The sequence below is a fragment of the Acartia tonsa genome, chromosome 7 (genome assembly GCF_053477335.1).
Source record: "Acartia tonsa isolate MP-2025a chromosome 7, ASM5347733v1, whole genome shotgun sequence".
Classification (NCBI taxonomy): domain Eukaryota; kingdom Metazoa; phylum Arthropoda; class Copepoda; order Calanoida; family Acartiidae; genus Acartia; species Acartia tonsa.
This window is the reverse complement of record NC_137266.1, coordinates 44389051-44410013: the sequence shown is the minus strand read 5'-3', so window position 1 is coordinate 44410013 and position 20963 is coordinate 44389051. Positions and strand designations below refer to the sequence as shown.

At 36.1% G+C, this 20963-nt stretch overlaps 1 protein-coding gene across 1 annotated transcript in view; it reads left to right on the top strand.

The window, feature by feature from the left end:
- Window positions 1-768: 768 nt before the first annotated feature.
- LOC145323825 (EH domain-containing protein 3-like) overlaps window positions 769-20963 on the top strand; it is a 43039-nt gene continuing 22844 nt past the window's right edge. Inside the window, exons 1-9 of the mRNA XM_080166386.1 lie at window positions 769-902; window positions 6000-6037; window positions 7777-7850; window positions 8308-8404; window positions 9054-9107; window positions 9703-9799; window positions 10397-10448; window positions 14049-14160; window positions 14326-14412. Of these exons, the coding sequence (XP_080022512.1) occupies window positions 797-902; window positions 6000-6037; window positions 7777-7850; window positions 8308-8404; window positions 9054-9107; window positions 9703-9799; window positions 10397-10448; window positions 14049-14160; window positions 14326-14412 (717 nt within the window). The 5' untranslated portion in view covers window positions 769-796. The remainder of the gene's footprint in view (window positions 903-5999; window positions 6038-7776; window positions 7851-8307; window positions 8405-9053; window positions 9108-9702; window positions 9800-10396; window positions 10449-14048; window positions 14161-14325; window positions 14413-20963) is intronic.

Here is a 20963-nt window from a genome sequence, read left to right as displayed (position 1 = left end):
ATTTATTTGGGAAAAGTAAGGTTAATTCGGTTATCGTCGGTTTTGTGACATCGCCTCGTAAGGATCTTGGACAAAGTAGCCTTGGACAAAGTAGCCTCCGGACAAAGTAGCCTCCGGATAAAATAGCCTCGGGACATTTACTTAAAAAAAGTAGCCTCCCAAGAAAAGTAGTCTCCACTGTTAAAAAAGGTCATGGCCGCAGCGCTCGGCCCCCTGGCCTGCCTAGCCGCGGTCGCTCGGCCCCCTAGCCTTTAACCTAACCTAACCTATGTTATCCTTAGGACATTTATTTAAGAAAAATATCTTCAAGAGTTAATACATAGATGGTTTAGAATTCAATTGATTTACAAAAAGTGGTTGGTAGATTTTTACAAGTTTTAATATTGTTTTTACAATTTTTAACATTGTTTTTGCAATTTTTAGGTTGAGTTAGGTTAGGTTATAGGCAAGGGGGCCGAGCGCCCGCGGCTAGGCAGGCCAGGGGGCCGAGCGCTGCGGCCATGACCTTTATTAACAGTGTAGGCTACTTTGTCCGGGTGCAATTTTCGCCGGGTGCTACTTTATCCGGAGCCCACTTTGTCCGAGGCTACTTTGTCCAAGATCCGCCTCGTAATTGGTGGTTCGTCGTATTTTCACATTAGATTTTCTCTTATTTCGAAGGGCTCTAACCCTGCGAGGAAATCATTAGTATTTACCTAACCAAAAGTAGCCTTTCAAAAAAGACAAACATTATATTGGCGTTAAACAAAATTTTGTGTTTTTTTCTATTTCAGAAAAAAATAGAGAGGACTTGAAAATGACTTTGTTTCGCAGTAAAAAACCAGAACCAATGACTGTTTATACTGATGTCAGTGAAGGTCTTAAACAGATTTATAAAACACAACTTCTACCCATTGAAAAAGGAATTTATAGAGTTTTATTTTCAGATATTTTTTGAATTATTATAAATTTATTTGTTTGCATCAATAAAACGCAATGTCCAAGTCAGTGGTGTACACAGGGTTTTGCCAATGGAGTGTGACTATTTTACCTTTACACTGCCATTGGGTGTTTTAGTGGGGTGCATAAGGTGGTGTAGGATGTAGATGGGTATTATTTATGCTTGGTAATTAGTTGTGTCTGATTCTAGCTCAAGACTTTGTTTGGCTTTGTAGGTCATTTTGTTGGAAATAGTGCTTCTTAACTATGGCATTCCTCTATTGAATCTGAATCAATATATCACCAATTACAATAGCTAATCATAAACAGGGTGTATGTCTGTCTGTCCTTGTATACCGAAAATTCTGCTGAGCCGATTTTGTTTTCTTTTACTGTGAAGCTTCTCATAGTCCATGGAGGGATTAGAACTATTTTTGCTTCAATACAAACCGACCTTGCCCCCCCTGTCCCAAATAAAAAAAAAACTTCTTCTAATTACTCTTTACTAAAAGATTAGGGTCGCTCCTTCCCTTCAAAGTGACCCTAGAAGCCTCTATATGTGTAGATTCGAGTACTTAAACAATTATAGCTTCCTTTTATCTTTCTAATTCATTATTATATGTATTGAAGTAACTCATAATATATTAGCTTATTTCTTCTTTAGAAACTTGATATAGCTAGGAAAAGGAACATGTATTCTAAAGGGAGTATTGTTCTGGAATGAGGCCTTAGACCCTTGAGGGTAATACACCTATTAATGGTCCTACCCCAAACGTAAGAGTCCCAAACGTCAGAGTGGACAAACGCAAGAGTCCCAAACGCAAGAGTCCCAAACGTCAGAGTGGACAAACGTCAGAGTGGGACAAACGTCGGAGTGGACAAACGTCAGAGTGGACATTGCTTAAGTAAAACATCAGAGTCTATGCTATTTTAACCCATTAGTGCCGAGCGCCACTTTTATGGGCCGATCGAGCTGTAAGTTTCAGGGAAGCTTTATAATGGTCAAAACGGAATTCGTATTTTTTTGTTTTGCTCTAGTGGCGTGCACAGGAAAGTTGCAAAAAAACCCGGTTCGGCTTGGCCATAAATACCAACCAGGCATTAACACCCGTTTTTGGTGCTTTCCCCCAGTTTTAAAACCCGGTTGACCTGTATAAACCCGGTTATTTTGACCAAAAATCGAAAAATGTAATTTTTGAATGCCAAAAGTGAGATGAACACTTTTTAGAACTTTGATACGATCCGTAATTGAAAACTACACAACCTCATGTAATCTAAAGAGCTACAAGTATAATACGAAGCGATTTATTTCAAATTTAGTGTTTCGGCTATAGGTGCCGCCGTTTTCGGGTAAAAAAACCCGTTGCTCGAAGTTTTAAAAGACACACACTACAAAAAAAGAACATATAAAATTTGGGTGTTACATATCAGAAAACGATCATAAAACTATTGGGTGACACCTATAGAGATTACTAGGGTTATTATGGTGGCTCAAACCCTTACTAATGACGTTAATTGTTATTTTTATTGGTTGAAAAGTTAAAACCGGGTAATAAAAACCGAAACCGAGCCGGGTTTTAAAATTTTCGGGTATGTATGGCCAAGCCGAACCGGGTCATAATAGGGCGTAAAAAAACGATAAAAAAATCATATAAAAAATAATAATTTGAATAAAACGAATTCACATATAGATGTACTTGTCAATAAACATTAGATTTCACGAAAAAAATCAGCGACTTTACTATAAAAACAAAAAAGTTAGATGGGGTATTTTGAATTGTCATGATTTTCAAACTTTGTTGATCTATACCAGCAAACGGAAGTAAGCTAAACTGCCTGCTCCAGGGGGAAATGAAAGCCAGGGTAGTAGAGGGGGGATTCATACTGAGAATGATGCAATTATGAAGCCGGAAACCGTTTTTTTTTCCATTTTCTGGCACCGGGTTTTAAAACCCGGTTCGGCACTAATGGGTTAATTATATGACAATTTTGAAAGTTTTTTATACCACTGTCTACAAAATAATGGTTATGGCCGCAGCGCTCGGCCCCCTAGCCTGCCTAGCCGCAGCGCTTGGCCCCCTAGCCTGCCTAGCCGCAGCGCTCGGCCCCCTGGCCTATAACCTAACCTAACCTATCTAAGAAAAATAAGGGGACCGAATAAAGGGGGGGGGGGAGGGTGGATAAAAAAATTCAAAATTGAAAAAAAAATTCAAAATTGAAAAAAATTTCAAAATTGAAAAAAAAATAAAAAATTAAAGAAAAATTCAAAATTGAAAAAAAATTTTGGGACTCCTGCGTTTGTCCACTCTGACGTTTGTCCCAAAAATCCTGCGTTTGTCCACTCTGACGTTTGTCCCACTCTGACGTTTGTCCCACTCTGACGTTTGTCCCACTCTGACGTTTGGGACTCTTGCGTTTGTCCACTCTGATGTTTTTCCACTCTGACGTTTGGGACTCTTACGTTTGTCGTGGAACCCTATTAATTATTAGTTTCATAAGATTTTATTTATCATTGCATAGTACTTTTTTTTAGTAGCGACGCTACTCTATATGGGGAATGTGATTTTCTCGGTTGCTTTTGAAGATATACTACAGAAATTTTCAGTGAAGATTTATATGACATGTAAGCATCTAGTCCTTAAGTTGTTTTTTCATCTGTTTGACAGTAATACTTCAAAGAGACAAACCTATTTTTAAAGCTTTCGTGATTTCTTGAAGTTTTTGCAGGTTCTTTCTTTTCTTTGTTATTACAACTGAACATCTGCTCTATAACACACTTTGTCTGAGAATATTTTTTTGCCTCTCTACATATGGATGTTGTTCTTGTTTTATCTGAACTAATTTATGAAAAAAATAATTTAATATTTTTGGATTTCACCTCCCTGCCCTTGATTAATCCATGGTTAAAGCTTATTTCCGACTCTCTAATTATGGGTTGAAATTTGAGATATTACTTTTACTCCCTAATTTTCAGGGAACTTTGGGGATAAGACAATGGACAATAAATTGATATGAATATCAAAATTCATTTAGTTTAAACCTTTTTTTGTACCATATAAATTAAGAGTCTAATTTTCTAATATTTATGTTACGTTGTAGGCGCGTCCTTATATCCTTATAATTTGATGCTACGCTTACTATGAACATATTGTCTTTGTTTATACCTGTCACCCGACTAAAAATGTTTATATTTATCTTATTTATTAATTTAATATAAACATTTGACAATTTTTATCGATATCATCTTTTGATATGTTTATTAAAAATGTCAAAGAAATGAAAACTTTAGACAATTTAAGCTTTTGAGTACTGAATGATTTGGTCTAAAGACTAAAACTCATTACCATACACAGTTAGGACTTCCATAGAAAGGTCGTGCAATCAAATTGTCAAAGGTTTACTTGGCATAAAGGTAATCTTAAATATGAATACCTTTTACAAATTGGTATGTAAGTCATTACTTCGTTTTACTTGTAATGAATGAAAAAAAAACAAGCATTTAGGGATGAAACAACTAGTAGGTCTTTTTTCCGAATGTGGCCAGGATATCTCACCCCCCCCCCCCTTATCCTTAATAAATTGGAAATTAAGGGGGTTATTTTTTTTCCTCTGCGTGGGGCGGAGACTGCTCCTGCGGATCTACCTAGGACCCAATTTAAAAACTTAAGGAAATTAATTAACTTCAAAATAAGAGGTTACTTTTTGTTATATGTTTAGGTTTGTTTGTTTTTAGCTCCGACTAGTACTTTTAATAAAACAATATTTTTATTAGTTTTTTATCTGTTTTATAGTAATAAAATGTGATAATGTTGAAATAATACAATTGCATAATAGAAACAAGTTTGTCAACATATAACAAGAGTTATGGAATCTTTCAAAATCAATGATAAACAAAAAAGGATAGATAATAAACACAATAAGTAAAAAAGTACAACAATGTTCCTAGTTGAGCTTAAAAATTATCATAAAACTTTTTCCTATACTTTTATGAATACAAATCTTTATCAATAAACAAAATATGCATGTATGGAAAAAAGTTTGTATACGGAATTCAAAACAAAAAAAATCTTGTTTGACGGTTCAACTCCATAGATCCGACCCCTTGTTTATATTTTGATTACCATGTAAAAGTGCTATTTTTGCTGATCTAGGTAAAGAAAATGTCTATTTGATTAATACCTCTGGGGATGGTTGATAACGTAGGGCAATACATTTAAATTAGCTTTTAAGGCAGTAACACCCAAACTATAAATTGCAGACAACCAACCCTTTAATAGCAAGACTTTTGTCCTTTATGTGCAAAGTAATCAATTGCGCCTGTTCTAAGCCAATGTTTTCTTAGTATTACTCTTATTTTAAATTCTACGCATCTGACATAGGAATGTAAGTAAATTAAAGTATTTTTTATGACTCGGGTTGTGCCGAGATTGAAACCCATCACCTTCCCGACAATGCGCGGATATCTTTGGTGCTGCCCCACATGGTTATAGCTTTCTGCAGTGCCTAGACACAATTATGGGGGCAAGGGTATCCCACTGACTAACAAAAGGAATTTACTAAAATTAAATCTTAACAAAATGGAAGTTTTTTTTCTTTCTAACCTTCGGTCTGGTGCAGCTAATTCAGATTTATATGAAGTTCCTTTTAACGCTTTTCTTCATTAGATTTATTTTTTCCGTATCTTTGTCGGTATCGCACAGTTTTGATCGTGGTTTAGACATGTCCTATTAACAGTATTAACAGTAGTGGTAAATAAAAGTTTTTTTTCACGTGGCTGTCTATATTGCCCTAGCAAAATGGAAATAGATGTCACAGCTTTTAACCTAACTTTTTTATTAACGTCGGAAATACCTTCTACCCCATCTCTTTTCTAGGTGGTATCTTTTTTGTCCTTTTGTTTTTCCCTCTACTATGACGACAATAGAATAGGTAGGCCAAAAGCGGTGAGATTTATCCTAATTTTCAGAGGGCACTAAGCACAGCTACTTTTTTCACATGCAATACCAGTACCAGTACTTTTTGTTTTGCAGAACATTTTTTCATTTTTTAATGTTTGGACATAAAACTCTTTATATAAATAGAATTTCTGTACAATGATATTATGTCTCCTGACTTAGAGGTAAATATAAATAGATACTGTGATAGTTAGATAGGAAGATAGATGGATGATAAATAGATAGATAGACAGATGGTAAGAAAATGAATAAACAAAAGATAGATAAATGGATAGATAATTGGATAGGTAAATAGATAGATAAATGAATATAGATACATAGATAGATAAATGGATATATAGATAGATAGATAATTAAATTGTAACTGAAGATTGCTTAATGCATGAAACATGATGTTTTACAAATAAACTTTTGTTAATTCTATGTGGACTATAGATAGATAATTAGATAGAAATAGAGTCATTCTTTACTTATTGACATTGCCTGTGTGAACCAAATGTAATTAGCAAAATATTCAGGGATCTAAACGGATAAGACAGTAAATTTATGTACATCCCCGATGATGATACACAAAATTATCCTTTATGTTGATTAAAATTAATGGTTGAAACGTTTGGACACTTAACTTAATAAACCAACCAATTAAAATTCTATAAAGAAAACCCAACGATGCAAAGCAAACAAATAGGTTATTATAAAACTTTGGGACTAGTGTAATAAACAGCCCTCTCTCCCTAAAAATACTGCTTTGCTTAAGGAACTTGCTAAATAAATGCAATGTACAAAACCATCCTTGTTTATTTATTTATTACATTCATCTGACATTTATCTGATAATTTATTTGCGTATTTGTAAAGTTGAACTATAAAGTTTATGTTTATATTTAGCAGAAATCTATAAATATTTTATGTTTTTTTCAACATAGAATAGATAAATATTTTAAATTTCATAATTTTTAAATCCTTATTAGAAGAGGTTTGTCTTTGTGTTTGTGTGTCCTTACCATATTAGGCAGTTTCCCTCAAAGTTCTTAGACGAGCACTCCCCCCATATTTTTATAATTCAAACAAGAGGGGCTTTTAGATGTTTGTTTTACTTTAGGTAAGGTTATATTTGGTAGCCCTGCAGGTTTTGGGCCCCCAGCAGGTGTTTAGGTTTAGGAAAAAACTTACCTCCACTCCCTTATTAAAATTTATTTTAATATCAAAGGGGGGTTCAGTGCTTGATAGGCACTTTAAGGGATAGCCTCATATGTTCAATTCATACATATGATATTCAATGACTTTTTTAGAGAAATAAAGCTACTGATCTTTATAATATGTGTTAAAAATTAATGTGTGTGCTTTCATAGGTAATAGGAACTTTATCTATAATAAGTACTCTATGATTACTTTTCTCTTTAACTTTCAGAGATTTCTTATTTATTTAAGTTATACACTAATAATATTTTATTAGCAGAGCTAAGCTTCTCTGTTATTCAAAATTGAATTTCAAACAAAGCCATTACTCTCAACAAAAAAATGATGCTGTGAGTATTGGTGCAAAAAATATGACGTAACAAAAAAAATTAGCCAATGAGAGGCCGTTATTGACCAATGGTAAAATTTATAGTGGCCTCTCATTGGCTAATTTTTTTTTTTACGTCATATTTTTTGCACCAATACTCACAGCATCCAAAAAAATCACTAAATAAAAATAATAATACAAAATTTTAAAGATTCCTAAAACAAAAACTCTAAAGGTATTAGAGTACATACAAAGATTCCAATATAGAGGAGCAAATCAATCTGCAGTAGAGTCAAAAAGGTCAAAAATAAAAAAATGGAATATGGCTTTCAAAGATTTAGATATATTTTCTTATTTATTTTGTTTAATTTATTAGTTAGCAAATCTATATTTACAGGATCCAGATTTTGAAGCGAAGCCATTAGTTATGATCGTTGGACAATACAGTACGGGCAAAACTTCATTTATAAGGTAAGAAGAATTATCAACATTAGATCAACACAAGCAAAAACATTTGTTGTGTACTTTTGACTTAAGAATTGTGTTTGATATCTTCCAAATTTCATTTTTTAGCAACGTCTTCAGGGAGGGAGAGAATATGAACTTTTAATACACTAGTCCCCTAAGTCTTATGATTCGATTCTCATTCGTTGGCTTATTAATTTTAGGGAATTTTCTTGAAATTTGATTGGTTGGTTCATTAAGTTGACTGTCAACCATTAATTGCAATCTACAGATTGTTTTGTGTCATTATTATAATTACAGGTCCTTGTCTTATCCCTTTAGATCCCTGAACGTTTTAAAAAATAGCAATTTTGTACTAAAATGGAGAGTCATATTCATAATAATGGTCGTTCGAACATATCCTAATTATAGAGTAGCTACACTTATAAAAAAACAACTGACTTTCTAATGATATTATTTGTAGATATTTGATAGAGAAGAATTACCCCGGTATGATGATTGGTCCAGAGCCTACCACTGATAAATTTGTTATCATTGCTCATAATAAAGAGGAGGGGAAGGTATGTGCAAAGATATATTGATAGATAGATAGACTAATGGACAAATTGATACATTGTTTTTTTTATTGTTCTAGGGGCAGTTGACCTGTTAGAAAGGGGGGTGAAGTTGAACAACCCCTACTTTTTATTTTAGGTTTAAAAAATAAAGAAAAAAACAATATGACGGAGGGTATTATTCTCTCCAGAGGGTGGTTCTACCTATTATAACTATTTTTGGGGAGGGTACCACCCACCACACTCCCCAGAGAAATCGACAAATATAGAAAAAAATAAAAAAAATACATTTTTGCAATTAGCTAAGCCATAACTAACACCAACTATCGACGAAAAAATATTTTTGTGACGAACCCCAATCTGTCCCACTTTTGAGCACGACGATTCCCTTTTCTCCCATCTCTTTTGAAGAGATTTTCTTCCCCCCCCCCCTTCCCTTTTTCTTTTCCCTTTATATGACGTCATATAGGAATCGTCTTGCTCAAAAGTGGGACAGATTGGGCTTTGTCATTTTTGTTATATAGCTGATTTTAAATTAGATTGAAAAGAAACAATTTTACGTGTCCCTAGAGGCCTCTAGAGGCGTAGCCGCTAGCTAATACATAAATTGATGGACAAAGATTGGCCGAATGTTAATTATGTTTTGTTGTTTAAGATCCCTGGACATTTACTGGCCGTGGACAAGAAAAAACCTTACAGAAGATTACAGGTGATACTATATTGATTATTTTTTTGCGGAGGGGGAATGGGATACACTTGTACACAACTTCATAGCAGGATCATCATAAATTTAAAACGTAGTACTGTTGCTTCTTTTTCGGGGACAAGAGCAACTCCTAAACTAATCATCCATGCAAAACTACATCAAATAGTTAGTCATGTAAAAAATCAAACTTTTCCAAACCTCCTTATTTTATAAATAAACTTAATTAAAGGGAAGGAGAGTGTTTTTACCCCTAACAACGCAGGGCCTGTCCTTTCTTTGACCTTACCCTGCGTGACTCTCCTGTCCTTACGTAATAAACAAATAACAAAATTAATCCCTTATTATTAATTAAATTTCAGAATAAAGGGGAGAGATTCTGTGCAAAATGTTCCCAAATTATACATTTTTCGAACCTAGTAAAAGTGTCTGACTCTGATTATGACGTAAAAAAATTAGCCAATGAGAGACGACTATAAATTTTACCATTGGTCAATTACAATGCATACTGGCCGCTGATTGGCTATTTTTTTACGTCATAATCAGAGTCAGACACTTTTACTAGGTTCAATTTTTCTTTTATTTCGATATAATTTTTTAGGAATTTGGTGGTGGATTTCTCTCGCGATTTGAGAGCTCAGAAACAGACAGTGATGTTCTTAAGAGTATAACTATCGTTGATACTCCTGGAATTTTAGGTATACTTATTGATGGATTGATAGATAGATAGTTATATTGATAAATAGACAGATATTTAGATATATTGTTAAATATAAGTGGTTAACTCACAAACAAAATATGAATTTTACGTGTTTATTAAGACATTAGGTACAAATTGTTTCGTGCATGATTGCACTCTTCAGATGTCAATGTAAAGTAAAACATATTGTTAAATAGATTGATAAGGATATGGCAAGAAGTATAGCTGGAAAGAGGCAGGGAGGGAGGGGACATTTGGCTTTCTATTACACTAGTCCCAAAAGTTTTGTAATAACGTTTTCTTATTCGTTGGCTTTAAAACTTTGGGAACTTTTTTTTGAATTTTTATTGGTTGGTTCATGAAAATAAGTGCCCAAACGTTTCAACCACAAATTTGGGTTATTTTGTGTGTTATCATTGGGTATGTACATCAATTTATCCACAATTGTCTTATCCCTTTAGATCCCTGAGAAAGAGCGACAATTCAGTAGAAAATTTCAAATGTTTTTTAATCTACCAAATAAGTGTACGTACCTTTGTAAATAGGTATAACAATCTTTATTTGAATTTCATAATGCATTCTGTTCTAATTTCAGCTGGAGAAAAACAGTCTATAAGCAGAGGATATGATTTCACAGAAGTTCTCAGGTAATATTGAAATATAGTGAAATTTTACCCATAAAAATAAATTGATGTATAAAAAAACACATGGACATGTAAATGCGTCAATATAAGGTTTTGATATTATAGAGTGATTGTCTCTATTCTTTCTATAAAGTGCATTTAATACGAGACCAATTATTATCTATTTTTTTTCATTTTAGCAACTTTTCTTATATAAGATTATTATTTAATTTAGATTAAGACATTACATCTCTGCAAGTAGGTGGTTGAAGTACGCTAAAATAAACCTGATTTTGATTAAAGTTATAAACTGTATCATCTGTTGAGAGGTTGACTGAGAAACCCTTTCTTTTTTAAATTTAGTGGCTACGCCCCAAAGAGACTATTAGAGGGAAGAGAGTCGAACCTATACTTTCAATTTTAGTTTTGAAACAATTTGGAGGGCTAGGAGGTGATTTTAATTAATGAATGAGTTTCTCTCCCTAAAATATTTAGTTCAAGACCCTGGACCTAAAAAAGCTTCACTGTAAATGTTATAAGACCCTGGACCTAAAAGAAGCTTCACTGTAAATGGGAAACATATTGGTTTAGCAGTCAGCAAGATCCTTTTTTGATATCTTAAGTAACTACCTAAAAATTTGAGATTCAAATATTAGCTATAATGTTGAAACATTCTTAAATCGCTTTGGCCTCAATTCTAATGAGATATTAAACTTTAATGGGAGAAATTATTATGCACTTAAGTGGTTATCTATCTATCTTTATACTATATCTATCTATTTATTATTATATTCACGTTGTATTTCTCTATTTATTGTATTTGTTATATTAATTGCGATATTAAGTTACTATATCTGATTCTAAGCCTTAATAAAAAAAATGCACTTAAGTTTTTTGGCTATAATTTTAAGTATGTTGTATGTGTCTATTTTTAAAAGCGAAGCTTTTCTATAATTAGGGTCGGTCCGTCCGTCCGTCCGTACGTCCGTCCGTCCGTCCGTCCGTCCGAGATAGATAGCTTTTATTCGTTAATTTAGGCATGTTAGAATTGTCCTATCGATTTCAAACTTTGCATGATGATTCCTTTAGTAGTTAGGTACGATTTAGAAAGCGTAGCAACTCTATAATCGTTACCAGAATGTCCGTATGTCCATTATAAACATGTTGATTTTTTTTACTTTTTTAAATAGCTTTTTTCGTTAATTTAGGCATGTTAGAATTGTCCTATCGATTTCAAATTTTGCATGGTGATTCTTTTAGTAGTTAGGTACGATTTAGAAAGCGTAGCAACTCTATAATCATTACCAAAATGTCCGTACGTCCATTTCAAACATGTTGATTTTTTTTACCGTTTTAAATAGCTTTTTTCGTTAATTTAGGCATGTTAGAATTGTCCTATCGATTTCAAATTTTGCATGGTGATTCTTTTAGTAGTTAGGTACGATTTAGAAAGCGTAGCAACTCTATAATCATTACCAAAATGTCCGTACGTCCATTTCAAACATGTTGATTTTTTTTACCGTTTTAAATAGCTTTTTTTGTTAATTTAGGCATGTTAGAATTGTCCTATCGATTTCAAATTTTGCATGGTGATTCCTGTAATAGTTAGGTACGAGTTAGAAAGCGTAGCAACTCTATAATCATTACCAGAATGTCCGTACGTCCATTTTAAACATGTTGATTTTTTAAACATTTTTAACAACAAATTTGTATGTGAACTAATTATCCGATTGGTCTGATTTTTGGTATACTGATTCCTGGGACAACAAAGTACAATATTATAAGCGAAGCAACTCTATAATCAAGTCCTAAAAATGTAAGTATGTCCATAAACATTATCCTGTATCAAGCAGTTTTACAACAAATTTACTTACGATTTTGGGTCGACTCTTGTACATTAATATTCTGATTATTCAGTTCTGACGCTATACAAATATTAATGTTCTTTTGTCCTACCGTTTCAGTGCTTCGCTTTTATGGATGTTGTCATCCTTGTTCTATCAATGTATAAGTCAATATATTTTGGTATACTTTTATTTATATTTATCCAAATTTTATTGTAACAAATAATTTGAAATAATTGGAACTTTATACATAGTCTTTTCAAGGCATATAGTTTTTACTTCTTCCATTAATTAAATTCCTTCTCATCATTTGTATTGCCCAGGGGACTTCAAAAACAATTGTCTACAAAAACAGTAATTTTATTCTATTTTTAAAAAGATATAAGTTTTCATGAAAACTAATTTTGGTTTTTACTCTTTATATGTTGTTTAATTAATCATTTCTCCAATTCTTTTAGGACATTAGAATACTATAATTTCTCATTGAACTGTTATAAATGGGCAAACTTATCTTATCCATATACAAAGTATTTATTTACCTACCTATATTCCATGTATCCATCTATTTGTCTGTGGACCAAATTTATATGCATGTGTTATATGTATTAGATAAGAGGATTCAATCAAACCCAGGGCGTGATGGAGGCAGACCAAAATAATATATAGATAGATTATTAAGAAGCATACAAAAAACAATATTATTACACATATTTCCATAATTTTAAGCACCGTTTGGTACTTTATAGCCTGGGTTGGACGTTGCAAAAGCGGAAAACTTTGATTAATCTATAAACCTTACTTTTCTCACTTTTAAGTTGGGACAGAAATTATCAATCATTTGATATCCCTTAAATTAGAATCTTAGTAGTCTTTGGTGAGGTTTTAAAGTCTTTCTTTAATTGTATTATATGTCACAGGAGCATACTTTTCTATAAATATATTCTACTGTTCTAATACAGAAATAAATTACTTGAAAACCCGCTTTTGATCTTGCATTTAAGTAATATTACAGCATTAGCCTTCTTGCTCTTTGCCTTTTTTGAAAATAAATTGCAATTTTAGAATTCCTCATGCTTATAAAAGATCATCAAAGATTTTATTCCTTGTTTTAATGATTAAGCTTAGTTTTTGTTCAATGCATGCTTAAGGCTATTTTTTTAAACAAACAAACAAAAATTCACTTCCAATTTTAACTAATAAATATATTAACCTAACTTACATAAAATTTAAGACTTAAAATATTAATTGATATTTTGCAACAAAATTTTTGTTTATGTCTATTTTAATGCATTCTTATGAAGCGTGTTTATTTAAGTTTTTATAATTTTGATAAACAAATTGACAGATTTTTATAAAACTTATTGGATGACTTAGAATAAACTTAATACATTTATTTTTTACCTATTTTAAGATCGAAGCCTTAGAAGAAAGCAATCTTTGACAATTTTAAAGATCAGCTAAAAGTCTAAACATGTCCCAAATATTTCAATTCATATCTTCCATAAAATGTTAAAAGCACCAAAACTGTTTTATATTTTTAAGGCTTGGTTGCGGCTGCCGAGCCCTGATTTTTTTTTCTTATATCCCTTTACATCTTTCGATTTATCAAATAAATTTATCTATGACTAATATCTATTTCTATCATCCAATCCAGCAATCTATCTATTTATCAATCTATCTATTCATAAATCTTTCCATCCATATATATCTAATAGTTTTTGCAAAGGAGTGTTAATTATCCTATTAAGAATATAAATAATATAAATCAATAATTCATAAGATGGTTTGGAGAGAGGGCTGATAGAATTATCCTATTGTTTGATGCCCACAAGCTTGATATTTCTGATGAATTCAAATCTGCCATTGAAGCCATCAAAAACCAAGAAGATAAGGTGAACAAAAATAATTTTTACTTGTTTTAATTGCTATTAGCAATTTTTTCCTAAAATGTGTAATGGTTTGGGTACTGACCAAATTTGTATGTCACTAAGAAACGTCTTTTTTTTGTTTTCATCTTTTTAATTTAGCTAAAATGGCAATGAGTATTATTATTTTAGATCCGAATAATTTTGAACAAAGCTGACATGATGACACATCAACAACTTATGAGGGTTTATGGGGCTCTCATGTGGTCTTTATCTAAGGTAATATTAGCTACCTGTTTATTCATCTATCTACAGTTTTTGCTATATTTAATGAACTAACCAACAACGTATGATGGTTTATGGGGCGCTTATGTGGACCTAAAGTGATTTTAGTTACCTGAAGTTGATTTTAGTTACCTGTTTATTCCTATATCTACAATTTTTATCTATTTAACCCTTTACAGTCGGGCCCCTTGCCGCACCTTAATTGGTCGGGGGGGGGGGGGGGGCGTTGAACGCCCCCCCCCCTAATTATCTCAGTTCCTATTAGAGCTAGAGGGCTAAATTTTTTTGTGCAAGTCCCCTGTTTGATAATGAATTTCCGACCTTTCATAAGTGTGTCGGTATGTATTTCTTGTATTCCCCGGCAAGTTCGAACCCATTAATCCCTTTTTTCCTTACACCAGAATTCCCCAGAGAATGAGTGTGTTACGCGGCATTCCTAACTATCTCCGCGCGTGGCTTGTAAACAAACAAAAAAGACGCGCACTTTTCCTTTGATGATTCCCATGTGAGGAGCTACGTGAATGAAAATAATGTATTGCTTGAATATACATGCGCTCTAATCCGTGGAAGATCTCAAATAAGCCTTCCTGCTTAGTTTGACATCATATGTGGTAAGAATTTATTTTTAATTCTTGAAAACAAGCGTAGAATGGTACAATTTTATGAAGAAATTTAAATCATTAATTTTTCAACAAATAGACCATTTAACTGCTAAGTTTTGATATACGAATATTTTCCTTTATATTATTGATTATTTTATTCTAAAATTATCAATTTCTGATGCGATTTAATATGTTTCGTGCCAATTTAAAGTTTTTTAGAAAATTCATATTTTTATCAAATTGAAATCACGCAACCTCGATGTTACAAAAATAATAACCATTAATTTTATGTAATTAATTCTTATATTTTTGTTTTAGACTTACTGTTTTCATGGTAATAAATACACATTCGTAAACTTCACTATGTTGGTCATTCGGAGGGCTTCGAGATAAGATTTCGAGAAAGGCTAGGCAATGCGTTCCGAAACAATGAAAACAAGACAGAACAGATGCAGCTAAGAAGAATCTGTGAAGTTTTGTGAATGTGTTGGTTGTGATACCTTACCACACATTATTATAGTCATAATCAGTACAGTTAACTTTAGTTACAATCATGGGTCCTAAAAAGAATAAAGGTGAACAATTGGGAAAGCGGCTGCGCCCAGCCGTTGAGGCCCTAACCAGTGAACTAAATAGAGTGATGAAGTTGGTCAGTGATTCTTCAGAACTTGACGTTAGACATTTCACTAAGGAGTCAATCCTTGTCCATGACAAGTTCGAGACATTCGATAGCATCATGGTCGGTTTTAGCAAGCTTGGTTTGAGAATCCAAGAGCTTGATGAGTTTAGTGACATTTATTCTGATATAGTTACTGTGCAAAAAGACTATAGTGCTTTGAAGGATGCTCTTGATGCTATAGAAGAGCTTAGTGACATTCAAAGTGTTGTTGATTTAGTTGGTGATAATTTGCCTGACCATAAGGCTGAACTATATGATCGATGCTTGAAGATTGTGAAAGTTATTAAAGGGCCATATTTTCCTTTACCCGAACCAATTATAAACACTTTGTCTGCTTTGATGAAACGGCTGGCTGAGGTTAAGCTTGAACCTATGAAGCCACCCACAACGACGGCGGGTGCCTCGACAGCATCGCCATTTGTGTCACCGTTTGGCACACCACAGTTCGGCACCGGTTCTATGTTCACGCCAGGATATATGAATCGTGTCGACGAACGTCTTCTTCCATCCTTTGACGGCCAAGAAGCAGCTTACGTAAGTTTCAAAGACAATTTTAAAAAGCTTACTGTAGGACAGGACCCGTCATATTTACAGTTATTGTTGAGCAGTGAGAAGGTCTGTAAAAATAAAGAGCTGAGACTCCAGCTAATTCAGATTCAATCGCATGAATCTCAGTGGGCTTACCTTGACGCGCGTTTCAAGTCTAAGACACGTCAAATGCTCTGCCTTTTCAACCAATGGGAGAAGAAGTCTAAACCGTCGGACTCCAACCAGATTGTGACTGTGTTAGCAGAGTTTGGTGGTGCAGTTAGCAGCTGGAGCAGCTGACTAAAGATGATGAAGATGATGAGGTTACCACCAGCCAGTGGTTGACTGTGATCCTTCTGGAGATGTTATCCAAGAAGTTGCCCCGAGATTTTCAAGATAAGCTTAATCTGGCGTTGGGCTCAATGGATGTCCCGAACGTGCCAAAGTTGTTGCAGATTATTGAAGAACAGCGGGGCGCCATTTTAATGAGGTGCTCGACTGATACGGACACCCCCACCAAGAAGAAAGGTAATTCTGCGGCCGCAGCTACAGCCGTAGGTAAACCTGGGTCTCCAGCTAAGACCAAGAAGAAACAGCCTTGCCCGTCGGAAGGTTGTAGTTCTGAACACTTGTTGTTTAAGTGTTCCAAGTTTAGGGATCTGTCTGTTCCTGAACGTAAGAACTTTATCAAGAAGATAGGAGCCTGTTTGTTGTGCTTGCAAAAAGGGCACAGGGTTGCTGATTGCCCCAAGGCCGACAGACTTGGCAGCTGTACCATAGACAGCTGCAACCAGCCTCATAATAGTTTAATTCATGAGTCTGTTGCTAGTGGACAAGTTGCGGCAGTTTATGAATCACAGTTGTTCAGCAAGAATAATTATATGCTGATGTTGCAGCAGCTCCCAGCAGTGTCGGCTGACAAACGTCAAGTCACCGTCAATGCTATGTGGGATTCTGGAGCAAATCTCACATTGATTTCTAGAAGTATCGCCAAGAAGTTAGAGTTGCCATCAACTGGTCGCACAGCTACTATTTCTTTGGCAGATGGAAAGAGCCAAGCATGTCCTACAGTTAAAATCTGCTTGGTTGACCGCAACCGGAATTGCCATATTCTGGAGGCGGCGGTAGTGCCCAGCATTGGTACTGACGAAGGGTTACGTTCTATTGATCCTGCAGCCGCCACTGAAATTTTTAATATGAAGCCTGATAATTTCTCTATGGTTGATGGTAAGATAGACGTTCTTATCGGCCATCTAACACCAGCTATGTTCCCGTGTGCAGATAAAATGGTTGGTGATTCTAGACTGTACAGAAGCCTATTTGGTACAGGTTATCTAGTTGTGTCTGCGGACGGCAGGACTGTTACTAATCCTGTCGCTTGTAAAGCTACTAAGTTGGAGGTCAGCAAGATGGAGTTCCTGTCTACAGAAAGTTTGGGGATACAGCCGCCATCAATGTGCAGCGGTTGTAAGAACTGCCGTCATTGCGCCGCCATTGCCGCCAGGCAGTCCGCCTTGGACGTGCGTAAGCGGCAGCTGATTGAAGAAGGTTTGACGTTGGATCTTGAGAGCCGTATCTGGACGGCTTCATATCCTTATAAGACGCCGCCAAGTGTGTTGTTTGATAACTCAGAGCAGGCGTACAAGATTTGCCTACGTGACCGGCAAAGGATGGTCAAAAAAGGCGAATACGACACTTTCTGCCAAGTGTTCCAAGAAGCTGTTTCTCGTGGCGTGTATACAAGAGCGTCGCCAGAAGATCTGTCTTATACTGGGCCTGTGTATTATTCGAGCCTAGTCTGCGCATATAAAGAAAGTATTTCCACGCCGTTGAGGATATGCGCCAATTCTAGCCTCTGCTGCAAGGGGCTAAGTCTCAATAGTATTATGATGGACGGGCCAGTTCCATTATATTCCCTGATGCACAATCTTATTCGGTTCAGAAGTTACAAGTGTGCATTCGTGGCTGACATTCAGAAGTTTTATAATAGTTTGTTAGCTACCTATGAAGATTCTCAGCTGAAACGTGTTTTTTTCGCTGATACAGTTGATGGAGAGCCGGAGGTTTATCTCACCAGAACCGTCAATTTTGGTGAAGCCTTAGCCGGCGATATGGCCGTGACCGCCCTCAGACTCACTGGTCGTATTTATGGTGGAAGATCCCTGCAGGATGTTCAAGATGTTTATGGATCTGAGAAGATTAGAGGTTCTGATGTTGTAGCCCAGCAAGATGTGTGGAGAGATGTTCAGCAGCCACTCAGATCTGAATTTGTTTTGTATCAAGATCCTCCTTCGGTCAAATTGGAGACTTGTACTTACGTGGATGACTGTTTAAGCGGTCATAACAGTAAACCTGAAGCTGTCCAGCTGGTCCGAGAGCTGGAGCAGATGATTGAACCTGGAAATTTCAGATTTAAATCTGTTATTTATTCTGGAGATGATGTTGACAGTGTGAAAGTTTTGGGCATTGTTTGGGTCCCAAAACAGGATATATTGTTCTTACCTGTCAGAGCCAACCACGGCGCGAAGATAAAGGGTAGAAAGTTACTAGAAGACCTGGATTTGGAGGATCTCTGGAGAAGTCTACCTGAGACGGTAACTAAACGAGAAGTTTGGAGAATCGTGCAACAGTTATATGACCCAATGGGTCTTGCAGCACCATTGCTGCTTAAATCCAAGCTATGTCTGCGCTCAGTCTGCATACATGGCTGCGACTGGGATGATTCCATACCTGGAGAGTTGAGGTCAGAGTTCGTGAGCAGCCTCCAGGACCGGGCAACACTTGGAAATGTGTCGTTCAGACGTTCGATGGTTCCTGATAAGCCATTGGGGCTTCCAATGGTTGTTGGTTTCTGTGATGCATCAAGCTCAGCCTATGCAGCCATCACCTACCTGAGATGGCCAGTTTCTGGAGTATTTGATGTAGTTTTGTGTTGCGCCAAGTCACGTGTCGCACCAGTTAAGATAGAGTCTATACCAAGGTTAGAAATGCTTAGTTGTCTGATCTTGGCGAGGCTTGTGGATACAGTTGTCAGAGCTCTACCTTTCAGCATTTCTGGCAAAGTATTTTTTAGTGATAGCAGCTGTGCCCTGGCGCAGTTATCCAGTGACAGTGTTATGCTAAATGTTTTCAACAGTCATCGTGTTTCTGAGATACAACAGTTGACGAGCCCTGAAGATTGGAGATGGGTTCCAACCCAACACAACATCGCCGATTTAGCTACGCGAGGTTTGTGTACAATTGAGGATGTACAACCTGGATCTACATACCAGGAAGGTCCAAGCTGGTTGCACCTGGAACAGGACCAGTGGCCCGTTAAAACGGCGGGTGAGGTTAATGCATCTATTCCTGAGAGTGAGCTAAATCCAAAGATGGCGAAGCTCAAGGTAATGTTCACACAAGCAGTGGACAATGATTTCTGGAGGTCGCTGGCAAGAAGGACCTACAGGCAGGCAAGAAGGACTGTAGCTGCAGTTCTTAAGGCTGCCAACTGTTTTAAATTGTTGCTTGTCAAGAAACGTGGTGTTGCAACAAATGAGGATGGTGGTAGCAACAATGATAGTTCTAGGTATTATGAGAACTATACTTTCACAAACACTTACTTGGATTCTGTTTGTGACCTGTTTTTGACATCCTTCAACCAAGAGAAGGAAATGACCATGGACGCCAAGGGGAAATTCGATTCTCTTCAACCCTATCATCACAAAGTCCAGGTTTGTTGGCCCATAGTGGGTCATGATGGATGTTTTCCTCTTCGGTCATTTACAATACTCAAAATGGCCGCCAGAGGTGATGAAGCTCTTGAGGCCGCAGCTGGAGGCCCAAGGAAAGTTATGAAGGACAGCCCAGGTGTTGTCTTGCTTAGCCGCCACAACAGGCTGGCGAAGCTCATCCTCCAACAGTCTCATGATGAGCTGGGACATGGAGGCCATCGTAAGACATTGGCGCAAAGCCGAAGATATGCTTGGATCACCCATGGCCGCATGGAGGCTATGAAGGTGGTCAAGAATTGTGCTGCATGTTCCATTGAATATGCCAAGCGTTCGAGTCCCGCAATGGCTAATATCCTGCCAGACCGTGTGGAGCCGTCAGTGCCCTTCCAAGAAGTGCACATGGACCTTGCGGGGCCCATAGAAGTTGTGAAACCTGGCGTTGGCACCAGGAATACCAAGACTAAGTACAAAGTCTGGTTGTTGATAGTAGCTTGTAGATTTACACAGGCTGTGTTTATTGATGTGTTGACCGATTATTCAACTGAAGCCGTGCTGGTCGGCTTGAGAAAACTTCAGGCGTTTTATAACATGCCTAGAAGAGTTACTACAGATCGTGGTACCAATATGGCTGGTACCAAACGCATTCTAGATGAACTTTTGAAGGATACCAGGATGCATTTTAAATGGCATCTTGTGCCCACCGCAGCACATTTGTTCGTTGGCACTGTGGAGAGGCAGGTTGGGCTGGTCAAGCGGGTGTTGAACAAGAAGTTGGCTGGTGCTACTGTAACCTTCAATGATTTATTGGTGTTGTGTGCTGAGACCGCTAGAGTGTTGAATTCGAAACCATTGACGTATGCCACTGCAGGAGAAGACGTCAATACCTGGAGGATAATTTCACCTGCTGATCTGTTAGGTGGCAGGACAAATGATGCAATCTGTACGTTTGAAACCGGTTGCAAAGAGCCCATAACCAGGAGGTTGGAGAACTTGGAGGAGTTGACCCGTCAGTTCCATCAGGTG